The following is a 20,639-nucleotide window of genomic DNA, read 5'->3' as shown; positions in this document are numbered from 1 at the left end:
CTTCCCCTCGACTCAGCATAACTTGCATGTTCCCTCGCCATGTCTTTTGTTAGTCACATTAATATCACAGAAACAGGGCCGCTTTAATACAGAAATGACATGACAGCATGGGAACACCTATACACTTTTGATTGCGAGCATTCAAGGCCTATTGATCTCTTTCTAATATAATTATTGATGTGAATCAATGCATGTGATTAATGGTTGATTAAAGGTAATTCACAAAAGAAAATTAGTTCAAAAACTTAATAAGATATAGTGTGGTGTTTTAGCGTGTATTAACGATCAAAAAGGTATCTGATGCTTGATTTTAACGTCATGGACAAACGTTACTGAATCCGAGCAGTTCACATCAGCTAGATATCCAGCCTTCTCTTGTAGGTTACATTCAACAAAGCGCGTAGTGATTAAGACTGACTATGATATTATATGAAAACAAATTGATTTTACATTATGCGTATACCAAGGTTCATAGAAAAGATTTTCAATTGTAATAATGTATTAGGGGTATAGTATAAGCGATAGAAACTGTACTTGTGATACTCGAACAAAAAGAGAGAAACAAAGTTGCCATGATGAACAGATCAATACAACAGCTTTAAAATCCGTTCCTTTTGGCACCCTTATAGACAAAATTCAAGGCTGTGCAAATCAGGGGACTGATAAACGATAACTAAAGAAATTATGCATAGATTGCTGCTCTGTGTGTTTGTTTGTTTGTGTTTTTTTTTTTTTGGTGTGTGTGTGTGTAATAAAGACCCGCAGTTTCGCAAGAACCTCTTCCCTACTTTTTTTTTTAAACAAGAGTTTCGTGAATTGACGAAGACAGTTATACCTCAATAAGGAAACAGAATGAGCATGTTCAAAACTCGTTCAAAGAAGTCGCACCTTTGATGTTTGGATATATAAAATTAAGTTGGAAGAATGTGCGTGCTTATTAATCTCTGCTATATCTCAGAGCTGCGTTTAACAAAAAAAAAAAAGATATCAGTTCATACCGACACGACAGTGCTTGCTGTTTAGAAAGAGTATGCGGAAGAAACTTTATCAAGTCTTCCAACACCATTCCTGACATGAACGTAGGCTTTTAAGTCCTCCGAATGTCATTTTGTGTTTTCCTGCCCAACATTTTACTGCATGTTCACGTGGTTCCAAATTGACCCCCCCAAAAAAAAAAAAAAAAAATCAAAAATCAGGGACTGAAGTTAAGAGAAGCTACATTGCCATAACACCGAGAAATGGTACATCTTCGGCGATTATGGTGGGGATCATGGTGTTTGAACAAAAAAAAAACACACGCACACACTGCTTTTGAGTGATTTACGAGAATTAGTCTGTTAAAGAGATATAAGTTTTTCAATCACTGATCACTATTTATGGGGTGCCGATAGGAAAGCTACCACAGTCATATTTCCACCATGTGTCTACAGCTTCCTAACTTCCTAACTAAATGTTAATATACAAAGTCAGGGGCACTTTATGATGGTGGCTCTGCGAGAGTTAAACAAACACCGAGTCATTGTGTTGTGGTAGTTTCGTCATAATGTGTTTACGGAAGGCAGCCATTGCGATGATCTGTGATGTGAAAAAAGAGCAAAGCGCTGTTGACTGTTGACGAGGGCTGATAGAATGGTTTTTGCTTGAACTCTCGCTATTGTCTATTCACTACCATTCACCAGCAGACATTTTTGCTTATTTGCTGGTTTTCATCTGCACCGATCTGCAGCGCCATCTGCTGATTAGTTTTGTACCATTCCTTGATAGTCTTGGCTTAAAGCGCCCCTATAGCTTTGCTTAAAGAAGACGAATAAAACAGAAATGCTTAACTTGTTGATTTTCAAGCACTATGTAATGCTCCTTGTTAAATACTGTCTCTTTTTTTTTGCCTTTTTTTGTTAAAGATATATTGAGTCTTATGTATCGTTTTGATGACTATTGGTGATTTGTTTGTTTTTTTCTTCTCTTTTGCAAATTTGTGGAAATCCAACCAAAATATTTTCATAGCGCTTTCGATATGCTATGTCCTACTTCATAATTTTGCTGCATCTTATGATGTTCTCATTTTTTTTTATTTTTGATTTATTTATTTATTTTTTTTTTTTTTTGGGGGGGGTCTAATTGTTGTACCAAATACCAGCTCATTCTTTCATGGGTAAAAAGTACTCCTTGAATATATAGGGTCATACAAAATGTATATATATATATATATATATATATATATATATATATATATAATTATTGACTTCATGTATGATTTTTTTTCAGACTTGTTTCATTCCACTGTTACTCCATTCATTGGACGACAGTTAATAATACACTAAAAAAATTACAGCATCCAAGTCCATGATAAAGCTTTCTCATATGTTTATGAAATATACACAAAATAATCGTTCATCGAAGACTCATATAATCATTTCTTGTTATGAATAAGAAATGGATAACATGACATTGTGAACTCAATAACATAGGCCTACATACTAAGAGCTATGTATTTTACAATAGATCTTTATCAATGCTGATGTTTCATTTTGATATTTTGTGTTATATTGGTGTTTAATGAGCCATAGAGGCAGAGAGATAAACGTCACACAAGATTTGTTGGCCATGAAATACATGTAGAAATAAACCAAACAAGAAAATGAAAAAGTAAAAAAATTCATTAAAACTTGGTGAATTTGCACCAAAGTTTATTTTCTTTTTTTTTCTACTCCGAAGCTAGGCCAAGAATATTAGTTTTAACCTGGACATAGCTGGTAACAAGCTGATTTTTTTTTTCAGGTTAGCTCAGGAATGTGTCTAGAACAACATAATAAAAATCCTCATAAATCCTCTTTGAGCGTTTTCTGCAATCTAAGATGGCGTCCAAAATGGCCGCCATTTCCTGAAATTCGTATAACTTTTCAACCAGGTATTCCTAAATACAAAATCTAAATGTCTAAATAATATGTTTTGAAGCATGGAGAACACAATAAAATAGGTATTAAGTGATGTTTAAGCACGCAAGTACCGATGAAACCGCTCGAACTTTTCCTAGCATGCAAAATGGCGTGTAAAATGGCCGGCAATAACAATTTTATCTCACAATTATGTAAATACATAACAGTATATGATTAATATGTGATTTTTCATCCGAAGAATATTGAAAAACCTTCCTTTTAAAAATAGTTCTCATGTGTAAAGTGTATAAATTAAAATACATGTATTTGAATGTTAAAATCAAGGAGTTTGTCCTTGTCACGTGAGAAACATGCTTTTTCACCATTACTTTTGTTGCTAAACAGACAGCCTTCTAGAAGGCGACATTCAAATTTTGTATTTGGGCTACCTGGTTGAAAGGTTATAAGAATTTCAGAAAATGGCGGTCATTTTGGACGCCGTCTTGGATTACGGCACTTGTGTGCGTCAACATCTCTTAATAATGTATTTTATCAGGGAGGTGACCCTGTTTTATTGAGTTCTTCATGTCTCAAAACATAAAACATTTAGACACTTAAATTTTGTATTTGGTTGCCTGGTTGAAAGGGAATAAAGATACATGTATTCAGGAAATGGCTGCCATTTTGAACGCCATCTTGGATTACGAAACTTGTGTGAGTCAACATCTCTTAATATAGTATATTTTATTGAGTTCTTCATGTTTCAAAACATGATACATTTAGACACTTAAATTTTGTATTGGGTTGCCTGGTTGAAAGGTAATAAAGATATTCAGGAAATGGCGGCCATTTTGGACGCCATCTTGGATCACGGTACTTGTGTGCGTCAACATCGCTTAATACAACGTATGCATTTTATTGACTTCTTCGTGCTTCAAAACATATATTCAGACATTTAAATTTGTATTTGGGTTCCCTGGTTGAAAAGTTATAAGAATTTCAGGAAATGGCGGACATTTTGGACGCCATCTTGTATTGCGGAAAACGCTCAAGGAGGATTTACGAGGACTTTTATTATGTTATTCTAGACATATTTCTGGACCTATCCTGAAAAAATCAGCTTTTTACCAGATAGGCCAGAACTGTCCAGGTTTAAGCCTATTTTGACCTAATGCTCTTGGACTAAGTGTATTTTTTTTTTTATCAGAGCAATGGCTGCGATTGAGAAGTGTACTGCGTTTGAGAAAAAAAAAACAACAACTTAGGGAAGACCTATTCCCACTGCCATGACAGGTTTTGTGTGCTCGTACGTGTGTTCGCGGAAATGCCTTTGTGTGTGTGTGTATGTGTGTGTGTGTGTGTGTGTGTGTGTGTGCGTGTGTGTGTGTGTGTGTGTTATGTTCTATGTGCATGTGTGACAGTCTGTCTGAATATGTACGGTTCCATTGCAATGCTCTTGATACTTAAAAGAAATTACAAGCAACACACAGTCATACACACACATATATTATATTCTGTGAAGCTTCGCTCATTAGGACAACATCATTATAACAGTCTAGAGAACGTACTTGTAAAACAGTAAGTTCAGTGCCATCAGCAATCGAGTAGAAATAGGAACGATGTCAGTATATGAAAATTGCTGCATTACAGTTAAACATTTTATATATCAGTTTTTCTCACTTCAAAGAAAAATACACTCATTCGTTGCAATCTCTATAAACATGTATTTCCGTTAAATGTCTTCCTACGCTTTGTATTGTGTCATTGTTCCATAATGTTACAGAAAACTGCACAAACAGATGAAAGATTTTTCTCAAGTTTAATTAATATTTCAAGACATATGAGAGTGATCGAGACAGTGAACATCAAGGGGAAATGAAGTTCTGAAAACTGAAAAAAAAAATATTGACATGCAAAAGCTGGAAAGGCCTGCAAAAGCACTGAGACATTTTAATTTAGGGGGGGGGGGGGACTTACAACTTCATGTTTAACAAAAGTAAAGAGGGGCTTTTATAATATACTGATAATGACGTTGGAAGGATATCATATAAGTGTTTACAGGGTCAGATTCATGTATCATAGACATCAAGGCCAGGCCGTGTACTGTGTTTTCGCATAAACTGACGGTCATAATGTGCATGGTAATTAAAACAAACATGTGCTATTTGAAAGCTTGCATGGGAATGTAAGTGAGGAAGAGGGTATTGTGGTAACACCACGTGTATGTAGTCCTTGAAAGGACTGTTTGGCGAAAGAATATAGGGAGAGAAGAGTGAAAGAGGGAAGTGATATAGGGAGAGTGTAAGGACGGCAAGTAATGACAGTCGAAGGGCAGCAGTGAGCTGTAAGCACAACAACATTATGATGTATACAATTTCTGACTTTCTGAAATTTGGCCTTCTAAGATATCATTAAAGTCACCAATGTGAGACAGTAGCGACCACATTCTCCTTAAATACAGAATACGCGGTCTGTAGATGTTGTTATCATGATGAGGAAATTAATGGTAATTGGATTTAAGTTTGAAATGATTCTATAAAAAAGAAATCACATCCACGAGGTATTTCCTTCAGTTCTGCCCTCGTGCGCAATTGCTGCTAGAGTTTATCACTACTGCGTCAGAAATGAAAGCGCGCTCTATCTCATCAGGGATTGATTCTTACCGACCAGATATAATCATTCTGTCTAAGATAAGTAGACGAATTTGATTTCCTCTACTCGTGCGTTAATTCGATATACGATATAGCTGTACGTCGTGACTACAAACCTGATACGACTCACTATGCAGCATGATTTGGCATGTAGTGTTATTTTTTCTTCAAAAACTTGTCATGAATGTGCAAGTTGATCACAAATACAACATTTTGGGTTGTATTTTTGACACATATTATATTAACTTGTTAATCGTGATTTGTATAATTCCTGATAGATTGGCATGGCAGCATCGACACACTCTCGGATTTCGGGTGACCATTCAGTCTCGTCAAATGTCTTTTTCGAGAGATGGGGATTAAATCGGGTATTTTTCAAAGCATTTGAGAAGATTCCCATATCCTTCTCGTATCCCGCCATGGTCTCTGCACAGTGCCAACGTAACTGGGTCACATCTACCTGACCCCATTCGAGCATCTTCGGATCGTACTGCAGTCCGACCGCCCGACAGTACATCGGCATGATTCGCTCAGGTTCGGCAAGCAGTTCGTCCGCATCGATAATGACCGGTTTTTGTCCGAAAGTGCTTTCGATGTGCCGAGATAGTTCGACAAGTTCTCGGTACCCGTTTCCATACTCTTTCTTCACGCTGAAGCGATGGGCCTCCGGCACAGCATCGGATAAACGTTGAATTGACGGAAATACTTTGCGCGGATCCCGAATGAGGAACGAATGACGATAATTCTTCGGAATGTATTCAAATTTTCCCATAATGCCTATGGTTACATCCTTTCCAAAGATGAGTTTAGCCTGAGGGAAGTCTTGTTCCATGAAATCTGAAATAAGGACAATAAAATGAATATAAAGTTGACATGGTTGATATATCAAATAAATTTACTTGTAAAACTGTGAATAATGTGTTAACGCAAATGAGCTTGAGCTAAAAAGTTGTGGCTATTGGTGTAAGTCGTATATCAACAAGACGTCGAAACTTGAACTTTATCATAGCTCTTTGGTAAAAAATTATGTACATTCCAACACACAAGCCAAGAGGCCAAGCATTGCCGATATGGTCAGTAGGACCCAACAACCCACCATGAGTGCAAAGAGAGGAGAGAAGTAAAATCGAGCATAGATGTCGAACAAAATTAGCCAATACAAAGTTAATTGAATACGCACTTCCTGAAAATCGAAACATATTATTTGGTGAAATGTGTGGGCCGTAATTTTATAATGCTATGTTTTGTCAGGGAGGTGGAAGAAAGAGATCTTTCTTCCACCTCCCTGGTTTTGTTAAGTGGTGCAGCAAAGTCGAATGTCGTCTTTAAATTAAGGCCACAGCCATCACGTTATAAACATCAGTCTTGTATATATCGGACCAATATGTCGCGTATTTTCTCCCTGTCATTGGCGCTATTAGTTTCATCATGAATATGTCATACAATGCACACACACACACACACACACACACACACACATACGTACACACAAACACACACGATATCAATAATTGCAAATCGCTCATGATGTTGCTTTTATGGTGTCCCTTCTATTTTGGTGAGCCTTGAGGGCCTTTGAGGGCATGCAAATGTACTACACGAAAAGGTGGGTGGTATGATATGGGAGTGCAAACGTTTTGCAAAGGAAGAGAGCAAGAGTACTTCTAATCCCTCACTTAACCACGCTTTTGCATTTTTATCACTTGTTGCCGTTGCAACAGCGCTAGCCTATAGCTGAATACTGTATATATAGGGCGTCAGCAGACGAATTATGATAAACGCATTTTGCAATATGAGTGACCGAGTCTGCGACGTAGCCCATGGTATATAAATAATTGAACTTGAACTTTGCTCCTTTCGGATCACTGAACCCTGCATAAAAAAAAAAATAAAATCTTACGTTGTATTTGCAACGGGAAAAAATAAATCATGAAACGGAGCTAATTCTGTTTAGTTTGCTCACCATAGGCCTACACAAGTAAAAGATAAAATGACATATCAAGTTATGACGAGATATGCTTCATACCTATATACTGATACCGATAGGTAATCGTGGGTATTGCGATTCGTTGATGTGTAGACATTACTAAGGGAACAGTTTTGCTCTTTGCAAGTTAGTGTGAGCATCACCGATTTACTGATTTACCTCTCACATACGCATACGTGTATTTGTCGTTGAGCAGTTCGGGCGAGTCATTGGCGAAGAAGTGTCGGCGATCGGGCCCGTAGAACTCACAGGACACGAATGGCTCCCAGAAAATTTCTCCGCCGCCAAGAGCACTGCCGAGGGACTCCATGCAACGCGTGAAAACAGTGGTACACGAGCGTGGCAAACTCCACAGCATTACACGCACCGGCTGCTGCCTCGAATCCGCCATTTTGTCCTGTTTCCCAGACGGGCTGTGTTGCCCGTTATCAAACCGTGGCTCGCTGCCCTGCAGATCAGCAGATGCGGTTTCAGCGGCTTCAAGGAGTGCAAAGTACCAGTTTCGCCAGACTAATTATTACCCGGTCAAGGAGAGGCCTCACTGACACCTTCTCTCTCTATGGGGATCACCTTGCTGATAATATTATAACTGTTATGCCCCTGGTATGCAACGAGTTCCATGGCCTATACATATTCCTATAACCACATGAATTACAACAGGTAGACATGGGATCAAAGCGAAGCTCTTGTTTAGCCCTGCAAACAATGCTCAATTATGAAAGAGTGGAAACTCACCCACCATTTGAATAAAGCACCTATCAAACAATGAATAACGAAATAACATGTAGGCCTATCTATATCCCTCCTTCCTCCCTATTAGTCCTTCTCTCTCTCTCTTTCTATAATATATTCATAGCTTTATGCGTAGTATTTCTGAAAGGTCGCTCATTGTCATGACATTGTTTCATTTTACCCCTAGCTGGAACTGGTCCTTTGGCACCTCTCAAAGAGAGTTATGCAGAAATATTATGTGTCTGCATTTAACGTCTAGGCTCCTAATTTAAATCGTGCCTTGTATCCTATGCGGAATTCTAATTTCCTTCTTGTTTTTTTTAAGGGGGGAGGGGAGTTGGATGCGCTAGATTATTTGCTTTGTTGTGTGTGTGTGTGTGTGTGTGTGTGTGTGTGTGTGTGTGTGTGTGTATTTGTTTTTGTTGCTTTTTGTTGCTCTTTTCTTTGGGGGGGGGGGGCATGACTCATGTCTGACTTCTCACAGTAAGCAAATGATGATAACACTTATTCAATTTCACACAAAAAGAGTTTTGTGATACACAGGGCTATAATGGTAATAGTATGTGCATAAACTATTGTTTAAGGATGGGTTGATAGCAGGTGATGATGTCTATGCTGTGATATGATATTGCCGTTCTATGACGGCCGAATAAAGTGATAGCAACAGTGATGTATTTCTGTGTGAGAAATCTGTCTGCATATTAAGCTTTGAAAAAAAAATAACAAATTTCTCAGAAACTAATTGAGCTTGATAATCATAACAAATACAAGCAATATCTCGTGCTTGTTCAGTTTCCGCCCCTCTCGTAACTATACACATAAGTACTCCAATCCGAATTTGCATCATTTCAATTTCATTTTTCATTTCAATTTATTTTCATATTTCTCACATATATCACAATAAAATATATAAATACGAAAATTATACAAATCATAATTAAGATGAGACTTCATGGGAATGTACAGAAGTTTGATTTGGTTTAAACACGAGGTCTGTATGCATGCGAATTAAACTGTGGTCATAATGCGAAAAAATATGATGGGGCCTGCGTAAAAGCATTAGCTTGTACAGCCGCAGGTCCCGTATCCCGTATCAATATCATGATATTGATTAAAGGCATGCATTAAAGTGTCAGTCATACGATCATCTAGATCAAATTTTCTAAATCTGTTCAAAATTGATCGTAATGAATGTAGGTAAAGTCGGACACCAAAATTGGTACAGAGGTTTCTTAAAACTTGGACCCCGTATTAGCAAATTATGGTACTTATAAAGTGTCAATTAATTTTTTTACAGGACATAAATATTCAAAGTAATCTCTTTGATGTAAATAAGATGAGGTGATGTCATAGCTTCGGAAGTTTCGGATTGTTCTACACACAAATCTTACCAAACTATCAATTTTCAACGAAATCAAACTTTAAAGGAGAACAGTAATCACTTGCAGCAATAGACTACTATGCTGCCATATCCTAGCAAGCATTATTCTTTTTCCGCAGTGGGGTGGGAGTGGGGGTGGGGTGTGGTGCTTGACAACTGTTTGATCCATCAATGATATCTATGATTTGTATGTGCTCAAACTAATGGCAGAATTCGAGGGATAGCAATGCACTCATCATCACCCCATCTACTGTTGCATTGTGTTGGGACAAGACAGTTACCGGCACTAGTTGGGTTATCACTGTTTATAGGTAAAATTATGCGAGGCATTAAAGCTTTATCTATCTCATTTTCTCATTTGATGGAACAGCGTATTATTATCTATGCTCGTTTGACTTTTGTTACTTTGTATTGTATAAAATAACACTTAACGATTCCTTTCAGCGCCTTCATGCCGTAGCATTCAAAACCATGCCAATGCGGATATTTTGGCAAACTACAACATCGCCATCTACGTTTGGCAGGTAGGTCCTACGCGTAACACTGACGAGAGCTACGTTTGTCGTGTTTTGTTGTTGCCTGTTCTTCCTCTATTTCATACCTTTCATGTTATTATCAGCATCTTCTCGTCATCATCATAACAATTGTTTCCTTCTTCTTTTCCACTGTATGTTTTCTTTTGGGTTTATTATCTATGTCTGTCATGATAATAATAATACATAATTATGCCATATCTTTTTTTAAATTTATTTCGCCACCTGTCCTCTCCCACTTTGACTTCTCTTCTCTTTTCTCCGTTTTCTTATTTTCCTCACTTTTCTCTTTCCTTTCTTAATCATCTCTTCTTTATCTCCATCAATGTCCATCTCGATCAACATCATTAACCCAAAATTTATGCTCACATTGTTTCGCTACTTCTTCAGTAGAATTTCTATTGATTTGTTTACGGCTCAAGCTTGCACGATGAGAATTAAGGCGGAACCAAAAATATCATCTCAGATAAAGTTGAAGCACGATAATTGTATGTTGTATTGCTTTAAAAAAATGGAGATTGTATCGCCGATTCTAAGACTCCTTTTGAATCATTATGCTAATCGGGATGACGTTTCTTCAATCATTACTATAGATGAGGGCAAGGTCCGTCTATTATTGACCACACGAGATTATTTTAGCTACTTGATATAGATTGGGGGAAAAAACGGAGCACCTCTTCACATTCGATAATTACCCACGCAGAAATATGTTTGACATTTCAAGTTCCCTCTCTCCTCACTCATCTTTATTTTCCCCTGCCCTCGTACTCTCCATCCCTCACTCCCTCCCCCTCTCCCTGCATGTATTGATCGACTCATCTATCTTAGAATATGAGCAAGTAAGATAGACATAGCTGTCTCTTTGTTTTTGCTCCAGAAGTTGTAACTCGCTCCTTTAAATGTTTTTCATGATGCCAAGCATGCAATACATTATGATTATATTCTTCGGTGTCAGTTTGCTCACATGATGATTATGCATACCTATCTTTGCTGGAAACCACAACAAGTTTCACAATAAAAGACATAGGCTTATCTCATTGAACGACTGGTGATGTTGCGATGACATCATTTCATTATCACCACACATACATGAATAGATATTATAGAAATTCATCACCGGAAATAAAAGTTGCTGTTGTTTCTTGCTGTTGTTTCTTGTTGTTGTTGTTGTTGTTGTTGTTATTATTATTATCATTGTTGTTGATGTTGTTGCTTTGGGTTCTTTTTCTTTGCGTGTGTAGAATATGAGAAATAGTTAAAGTGATACAATTAACAAGCACATTAAGGGCTACAGCTAAAAGTGATTTCCCTGTTTCCTTGTTTTACTCCCTTGGAAATTGATATTCTTTTTTTTTGTCGTTAACATTGAGGTAGGCCTATACCCTCCTTTATTTTACCCCTTCCCTTTTCTTTCGTTTTGATCCACAAAATAATAATTACAAAATTCTACCTCTATGAAACAGTTACTTGTAGAATATTGGTTTGAAACAAATGTGTACATTCAGTCTACCACCGACAACATGATAATGCTGTAGCTCATTAACGAATTTCTCTTCATCGACGTGAAAAAAATAAGTACCAATTATTCAGTGTTTGAGTAATATATAGCCGTAATAAAAATCATGGGCGTATACATAATCGGATGGGATGATTTTTATCATGACTGTTACCCAAGCACTGAGTAAACAGTGATTTCATGGCGATTAAGGCCAATATGTCAATAATGCAATAAAACAACTCATCGCAAAAATTATTGATTTCAATAGAAATGACATTATTTTTTTTTTCCACAAATGAGTTGCGGCTGATGGACAAGACAAAAAACAAGACCTGTTTTGTTATTGGTTATTGGTTGTTGGTTTGATACTACGTTTAAGAGTCACAGCCCTAAAAGAAAAGAGATCATGTTAAACATATTTCAATTTTTTTTCTACTGCTTTATGCTCTTTTCAAGCATTACTTCTATTCTCCACCCTGAGCTACATAATGTAATTTCTATATTACCTTCCCCACTCACATCTCGACGGACTCAATCGGCGCAGTCATTCATTTCCTTATCTGATAATGGAGTTCCTGCGCAGTTCCTATCAGCCTTGCGCTGTTCTTTCGACATCATGTACTTTTTAACCCTTCTATTAAATCTGAACAAAGCTATGCTACAACACTCTGTTCATCACTTGCTTTGTGCTATACCTCTCCCCTAATGGTTCTCTACACAATGACACAGTGCCCCATTCGAGTAACCTTATGCCCGAAATACGTCAAAGCCCGAAGACACTTTCTAACGTTACGTCCCCCGTCCACTAAGGCATGTGTACTTTCATTTATCTCTGTCAGAGCGGGTCTCTGACGGGGTGTTTTTCTCCTGAGCTTGTAGACAATATCGTTGTGACTTGCAACAGTCTTTTCATCGAAATAACAAAATTCCCCGTATCTAGGAAATGCTCATTCAAATTTAAAGATAACTCAAAATATTCATAATGATATTCGGCCTGGAATTGTGTGTGCGTGAGCAATAACAATATCTTCAAATGACAAAAGAAAAATGTCGGTTCCAGAAATATACTATGAACTTAAGTGATTTATTATAATATTCGTGGAACTACTAATGGACACACATACGCGTAAACCCACACATACACACACACACACACACACACACACACACACACACACACACACACACACACACACGCACACACACACACACGAGTGTGTTATACATACATAAAATATACAGGCAAGATATATTATTTACGCTTATACAGATTTGGCAATGTGTCAATAAAAAATGCCAATGCTTCTATAATAAACGGAAGCAACGGAATTTGTTGACTATTGTGCTCTTGTTTAAAAGTAAATAGTATTATGTTGTGAGGACATAAGCCGACATAATTACAGTATTATCCCTCACCTTCTGTATATAATTCTACAATATTCCATGGTGACGAGGTTGATATTGCACGCTTCGCCTGCAACTGTCAGAATTTTGCCATTGATATTTGCACTCATTTTGTTCATTAATTACAATCCAAACTTCAAGGAAAACACAAGTCGGAAATATATACAAATCAATGAACATTATAAAACAAGAACTGATTTTTTGTTTTGGCTTTTCCTGACGGTTGATATGACGTAAATTAGATTACCACAATGTATAATGAGCATTTTGCATACCTGTAAAATTTACTAAAATACGTTGTTGATTTTGATGGAAAGGAGAGGTATTATATTATTATATTCTTGATTAATTCCAAAAACCATTATGCGAATTCGAGCCTTAATTAAATCATCAAGAGCTATCCTTTTTTTCCAGTTTATTCCATATTTTGATTTTTGGTAGGATATATCTTTTTTAATCATTATAATCTTTATACAAACGTGTATTCAGAGACTAAAATGTAATTGTTGTCAATCGAAGTTGAGGTGAAATGACCAAATTAACATAGTACAAAGATACTACAATAATGTTTTATTCTGAAAGCAAATGAAAAAATTGAGCGCTGTTACGAATCACATTTCGTTTATATCATTTAGGTATATATCTATTTTTCTTTATTTGGTATTATTACTTGATTTGGTCTAAACTTTCTTATCCACTCTTCGTTCGTTTGTTTGTTTGCTTTCGTTTCCTTGTTTTGTTTTGTTTTATTCACAGACACTGATTATTCGAGGCTTACAGTCAAATAATCGATAATTTCGATTTCAACCAGTAATCATAGAATTATATATATGTGGATGTGTGTATATCATATATGTATCTATATATATATATATGGATGTGTGTATATAATATATGTATATATATATATATATATATATATATATATATATGCATATATATATATATATATATATATATATATATATATATATATAATATTATATATATATATATATATATATATATTGTTGACAAAGTGCAAGGATTAATTTCAATATAACCTGATATGAGAAGTATGAAATAAACTGAAACTGAAATTGAAACGCATTGAAAAGCGTCTCCCCTATTGTGAATTTAAGTCAATGTGCCTCAGATAGTCAAGTAAGTTGGCATAATGTGACGATAAATATAGTGCTGTGTGTTACAATTTCCTTTGTGTTTGTCTTATCTCGCACTCAGCGCGGAAGTGCGCAACTTTCCACGAGATAGGCGCACTGATCAACTGAGCAGCGCCGAGACCCCATTGTGCTCGAGGCGAGATGGCGTGCGCACGTACGTTTGCGACCGAGAGTTAATTGTCAATTTGGACGCTGCCTGGGACGCTGGGTGATGAGAGAAGCTCCGTTTTCTTCTGCTTCATTTATTTTCCCTCTTATATCGAGTTTACTTCCTCAGCGTTACATTCTAGATTGCCATCATGCTCAAAGCTTCATGACGCCAAGAGGTGAAGTGGCATGGAGATGAATTATTTAACGACTTCGCTTACGAATTTGCCCCTTGAATTGCATTCAGAAAGGATATTTTTTGTAAACGTTGTGTTGGGATTTCTAGCGTCTCACCTGTGCCTGCGACATCATGCAATTTGAGCTTGGAAATAATCATCAACTTTCTCAGGACGAGGAGAGAGTTTGATTTGTAACCAGCAGCATTAGGATATCTTGAGCTGGTATCAGTCGTATCTAACACAGTTATAACAGTTTCCTCCGTGAACATTTTAAGATGGATACAGCGCATTCTTACAGCACCGTGGCAACCCCACGACTAGGATTGTTACCCGGAGGTATCCTGGCAAACGTTGGTCTGATGACGTCCACCGTAGGACCAGGCCTCCCGAGCTCCACCGAGGGGTTAGACTTGATCAATAGCACCACCAAAGCGTGGGCAACCGGCACGGTTCCCCCGCCAGACCCAGCTTTTGGTATAGCCCTGGCTTGCCTGACAATTCCCGTCGTACTGTTTGGAATTTTCGCCAATGCTGTCGTCCTCTTCATAGTCATAAGGTATGCACTGAAAATAATCAGAGGGAGAGAAAGAGTGAGAGAGAGACAGATAATTGTCGACTTGTTTAACACTTGTGTTATTTTTAGAGCCAAAGGGTCAGATGCTTTCGACGAGTGTATTTACCTATGAGATGTCATTTGTGTCCCCCATAAACGTCTCATATGCACCTGCCTCAGATACTCTGTGACACACATCCCAAGCCCCTCCCGTGTCCACAAATAGAAGTTTGAGTCCACGAGATGTGAATTATACATATATATCGCGCTATATTCAATGTCCAGCGAGTTTGAGCCATTAAAATTTGCCCTTACAATGCACTCCATATTTTTGTTTTCAAATGTATGTAGCTGCAAAGGAATAACGATACCTCTATGTTGTTTCGAAACTGATACAGTATCGTATAGAGAGCCTCGCCATTCATTGTGACCCGAACCGAAAGGTATACACATTTTATAGTTATACACTATGATCAACAGGGAAGTCTGGGTGAAATATGTAAGAAATAAATAAATGAAAAACATAGTGCCCCGGGCAGGATTCAAACCCCTGCTGAAAGGTCATGATGTTTTACCCACTTAACCGCATGACTACCGAATAAAGTCACTGCAGTCTTTCAGTCAGTTTGATTGGTAGTTTATGTTATATCTTTAACACTTGTCTAACTTCGTTTAATCCTTTAATGTTCTGTTTAAACCATGAGATGAATGAGAACAAAATAAATCGGAAATGCATGATAGAAATGACTGTATTCTGCCCTTGTCGTGGGGTAACTCTATTTGTTTTTTAAACTTTGCTTTTAATAGTCATGTTAGTAATGTCCTATTTTGTATAGTTGTACATTTTTGTGAGTAGTCGCAGTTGCACAGTGTATAATGTTGCGAATTTTTTACTTTGAACTGTGATTTTTTTTTCCATTTTTCCAGTACTAATGCATGGATATAGCTTAGAATATATCAGAAAGCAAAAAATTGAGAAGACACCATATTCAATGAATGGAAAGTGATGATGATATTCTTGGCCCTACTGTGTGTTGAGAAGTACTTTCACATAGAAGTTAAGAACAATCACTGATATTACACTAATTTGGGGATTGAAGTGATTGATGTGTAAGGAATCAACAGATGGCAAGCAGTCAGAATAGTAATTTCAGTCGCAATGCTAGTATTTTGTGACACAAGAAAGTGAGCGTCTGTGACATTGATTGCTAAGCGTCGAATTAGGGGGAGACATTGTTTAAAAGTCACCGGAACACTCTGAATCGTGCAATATTGAAGAACATCCGGGTTGAGCTGGGGGAACCTTCGGCTAAACTTTCGGGGGGAGGGGGGGGGGGAGGGGGTAATTTTACCCAAGACGAATGAGGGTTTGATTGAGAGTGACTCTTAATTGGGTTACCTCTTGAAAAGAGTCTTCCCCTTTTCAGCTAAAGAGTCAATAGCATGTGAAGTGTCATCTACAGTTGTAGCTTTTGGGATTATGCTTTAAATTGTCGGGAATCATTCTGAGTTTACAAGTCATATCAAACCTACGAAATCGTTAATGGATACGACCATAAGGCAGATTTCCTTGATAAATTGTCAAAGAAGATCATGATTATAGTGGTCAGACAAATTTAATCACCTCAGCAACACCACTTTGAAATTCTGGAGCGTAACTTTATTGATAAGATGAGGACGTATTAAAAGGGAAATCAAGTCCAAATTTAAGTTAGTCTCGTAAGAAAGAATATAATATTACGAGTTCAACTGTAAAATTTTGATCGAAATCGGATGAAAAATAAGGAAGTTATGACATTTTAAAGTATTAGTTGAAGTTTGAAGGTCTTATTCTTTGTTATCAAACTAACTTATTTTTGAACTGTATTTCCCCTTTAAGGAAAGTTTAAAATGCTAGTCTCCTTTCGAGGTGTCTCATTTTGTGTCCCGCTGGATGATATATTTCACGTGGTATGGATGATTGGCAAGAGTTATTATACGCGCGTGTCAAAATCCCCAACTGATATCATGGTTGTAAATCTTCGTAAGTCTATCATTGTCCTTACCCTTGGTATCCAACCCAATGTATGACCTTGAAAGGGAATTTCGCTAGGAGTTCAAGTGTGACTATAGAGTCTGTCTGATAAGCAAACAAACATAACAAAAAAGTTCATTTAAAATAACTATGTTGGTCGTCAAAATGTCCTTTCATGTGTTTACATGAAACAATGAAATCGATGATAGTCAAACGATGCACGTAAAATGGTATGATGGTATCACTGCCTCAAAACTCTCCAGACGATAAGTACTATAAAACCGTTACAAAAATCATTTCTAGGTCAATCACTGAGTAACCATGTTCCCCTCGTGGAAATTATTGTTAATAATAAATCATTGCTTCTCTAGAATGAATGGCTTACTGAGAAAGAAAACAAAGTTGATAAGAAGCTATTTGGGTAAACAAATACCATACATGCATCCGACGAGGGCATGACATCTTCACCTCATTTGATTTCATCAATAGTTCTTGAGAACATGCCAACTTTTACAGCTCCATGGCATACATTCATGGAGAGTTTAAATGCAGAAACTGATGATACATCAATTTTTATCAACTTAAGATATTTGAGATTGAAGCTGCCGAACAACAAAGAAAATGATTGATAAGTGTTTATTATTATAACTTAAGTAATATCTTCGAAAATATCTCTTGCTATGCGGTATCATTGTAAATATCTATTCTTCCTCTATGAACTCACATTCTTAAAAGAAAAACTTTCAAAATGGCGTTCATCTGTTTTTGCAATCTAAACTCTGCACAGGTAATATAATATATGTCTATGAAACGTCATATGACTTTGTTGTTGTTGATTTTTACTTTAATTTCAATATATTTACTAATGTCATCTGGAACAAACAATAACGTTATACCTCAGGGCCTATTTGGTGTCCACTCCATTGTATCTACGCGTGATTAATATATACAAGTTGTATCGACGCCCATTGCGTACTCAAAATTTGTTGTTTTTTTCGTCTCTACGCTTGATCAATGTGTAATCAAATGCAAATGTGTGTCTCGTGCACGCAAGATGGCAGTTGCTCCGTCAGTCACACGCCACAGCTGTGGGAAGAAAAAGTCGGGTAATAACGAGCTGTAACTCCGACGAATTGATCCCTCTTCATCCATAGAACGCTGAGGATGACATGAAATGCAAAGTTCCTGCCATCACATCGGCATCTGATACCGTCGTCGTGATCCTTTGTTCCGACAATAGCGAGCTTTAGATCTACGATGCGAACGCTATAAGGCTCGGTCACAAATGCCTTTACGAACTGCTACGAACGCCTTGCGAACGATTTTTAGACAATTTCGTAAGATCTTCTTAGGAAGGCCGTACGAAACCAGCGTTCGTAGACCGTTCGTAGACCGTTCGTAAATTCGTAGCCTGGTCGATGGTCTTGTCCAAGATATTTTTAACTTCCTACGCAACCCTCTCTTCGCAAGGCGGATGTACGAACGTCGTGCGAACATCGTAAGAACTAGGCAAGATTTGCAGAGTCGAGAGACAATAAAAATCTAGAAGCCTTCAATTCTTACGATGATTGTAAGAACGCCTTAAGTTGTTCATAGAGGGCTCTTACGTCTTTCGTAAGAATGCCTTACGAACGGTGATTCGTACGGCGTTCTTACGAACAACTCTTCGAGTTTGTAAGGTGTTCGTAAGGCACTCGTAAGGCGTAGGTACACATTATTTGTGCAACTGTTGAGTTTTAGGGGTATAAAGCCAAACGTGCGAAGTTCAAATCCTCACTTTGTTCTAGGTGTTCGACCAGAAAACATTTCTGTTACATATGGGACCAAAAGGGAAGGCAATCAAATGGAAAAGAGGGAAGGGGAAGAAAAGAAAAGAGGGAGATGAGGAGGAAGGAGCGAGAGGGTGAGAGTTGGAGCAACAACCTCCTCCTCCTCTACTTGTAGATGCAGCTGCAGTTGTAGTCTTCTTGGCACTACTGCCATCTTGAAGTATAAAACTTTCAACTGTTACAGAATTTTCGACAGGACACGGCAGCGTCTTTTTAACAAACCGACAAAATATACAAAAAATCGTAAATCTTCTTACGAATGACTTGAGAGTGCCGTGAGTTGCACGTACGACCATCTTACGACAAAAAGAAATCGTAAGATGGCCGTAAGTCTGACGAAAGAATAACTCAAGGCATTCTTACGAAAACCGTACGAATTCTAGGGCCATAAATCATTTCCTTTCTCTAAAAGTTCTTAAGTTGTTCTTGCGAATTAAACAGCGTTCGCACGAAATTCGTAAGAAGGCCGTATAAGAATCTGTGCCCCATCTACGAATCTCTACGAACTCCAGAATTCGTACGAACAGTGACATTCGTACGAACGCATCGTTCGTACGAACCTTTGTGACCATAGCTTTTGACAACGCTGATCAGGGAAAATGGTGTTCTGCATATGCGCGGGACAGCCGTTTCCATTGCCCAACCCTGGAGAGTTTGCGTCGCAGATTTAAAGCCCGCTAATGTTACATTCTCATTTGACCTTACTTACCTGAGTAATTTTATTTCGTGCCCCCACTCCCTATATCGTTCCCTCACCCATCTTCATCTCTCCCTCCTCTATCCATCCCCCAACCCTCTCCCTCTTTTCTCTCTCTCTCTCATCCTTCCCCTCTCTCGTTTAATTCGTATTTCTATGAAGAATTCTTGCGTTGGAACATTCACATGCATACAGAATTATCAAGCTCCCTGGAGAGACATCATTGATATCATTGCTCTTGTAAAGATATGTTTTCCATAAAATTGCAGTGCATCTGTTCGATCATCTTTTTATGGTTACAATGCATGGGTGGAATATATTGGTCAGTTCACATGGATGACCTCTTCGTCTCAGCAATTCATTCGTGTTAATGTACTTTTAATGTTCAATGAACATGTTTGTCAGTAATAGGAAGTAACATCGAAAACTAACCACATATCATAATATGAACGAATATTAGGGCTTTCTGTTAAATCTCCTCTCCAATAGTGCAAATAGTAGATTCGTGCCAAACGTGCTGAGAGACGTGCGACTGTTGTTTTTTTTTTCCATTCCGAGCTAAACCAAGTCCTTCTTGTTCACATTCGTCGGTGTTAATGTCATGTTGGTTTCTATATGAATTTCAGCTACTCGTCTTTCGCTGTGGCTTTTAAGTTTGAAGTTGTGGAACACTGCATCAATCAATCGTCAGTGCACATTAATGTAGGAGCACTCCTTAGCACTCTGATTTGTCAGCATTGATTATGATAATTTTTTCGACATAATAGAATTATGTCTGCTAAGTTACACGGTTGTTGCAGACTCTTCAGACTCTTGACTTTTTGTCCTATACCTGTTACACCTCCAAGACACCTAGCAAAACATATGCCTCTGTTCATGGAAACCCAGTGTTAGTGCCAAAAGAAGAACAGGTTTGTGGTTTCGTACGTGTTAAGTTACCTTCATTTGAAGGATCATATTAACAAGGTGTATATTTTCTGTCATTGCACTTTCCACAC

The 20,639-nt window shown here is 37.6% G+C and overlaps 2 protein-coding genes across 2 annotated transcripts in view; one reads left to right on the top strand and one right to left on the bottom strand.

The window, feature by feature from the left end:
* Positions 1-5,513: 5,513 nt before the first annotated feature.
* Positions 5,514-14,678, bottom strand: LOC140232828 (uncharacterized). Its single transcript, XM_072312943.1, has 3 exons — positions 14,664-14,678; positions 7,674-7,962; positions 5,514-6,364 (listed from the first exon to the last, which is right to left on the bottom strand). The coding sequence occupies exons 1-3, from the start codon at positions 14,676-14,678 to the stop codon at positions 5,769-5,771; spliced, it is 900 nt and encodes a 299-aa protein (XP_072169044.1). The 3' UTR covers positions 5,514-5,768.
* A 145-nt stretch (positions 14,679-14,823) lies between these two features.
* The window catches only part of LOC140233527 (somatostatin receptor type 2-like), a 47,528-nt gene continuing 41,712 nt past the window's right edge, over positions 14,824-20,639 (top strand). Inside the window, exon 1 of the mRNA XM_072313646.1 lies at positions 14,824-15,104. Coding sequence (XP_072169747.1) covers positions 14,824-15,104 — 281 coding nt within the window. The remainder of the gene's footprint in view (positions 15,105-20,639) is intronic.

Source organism: Diadema setosum, chromosome 9, assembly GCF_964275005.1.
Source record: "Diadema setosum chromosome 9, eeDiaSeto1, whole genome shotgun sequence".
NCBI lineage: Eukaryota > Metazoa > Echinodermata > Echinoidea > Diadematoida > Diadematidae > Diadema > Diadema setosum.
This window is presented reverse-complemented; position numbering and strand designations above follow the sequence as displayed.

Coding starts and splice junctions, on each gene's coding strand:
- LOC140232828 (XM_072312943.1), bottom strand. Junction 6,365..7,673: donor CACGTATGCGTATGTGAGAG/GTAAATCAGTAA, acceptor TCCTTATTTCAG/ATTTCATGGAACAAGACTTC.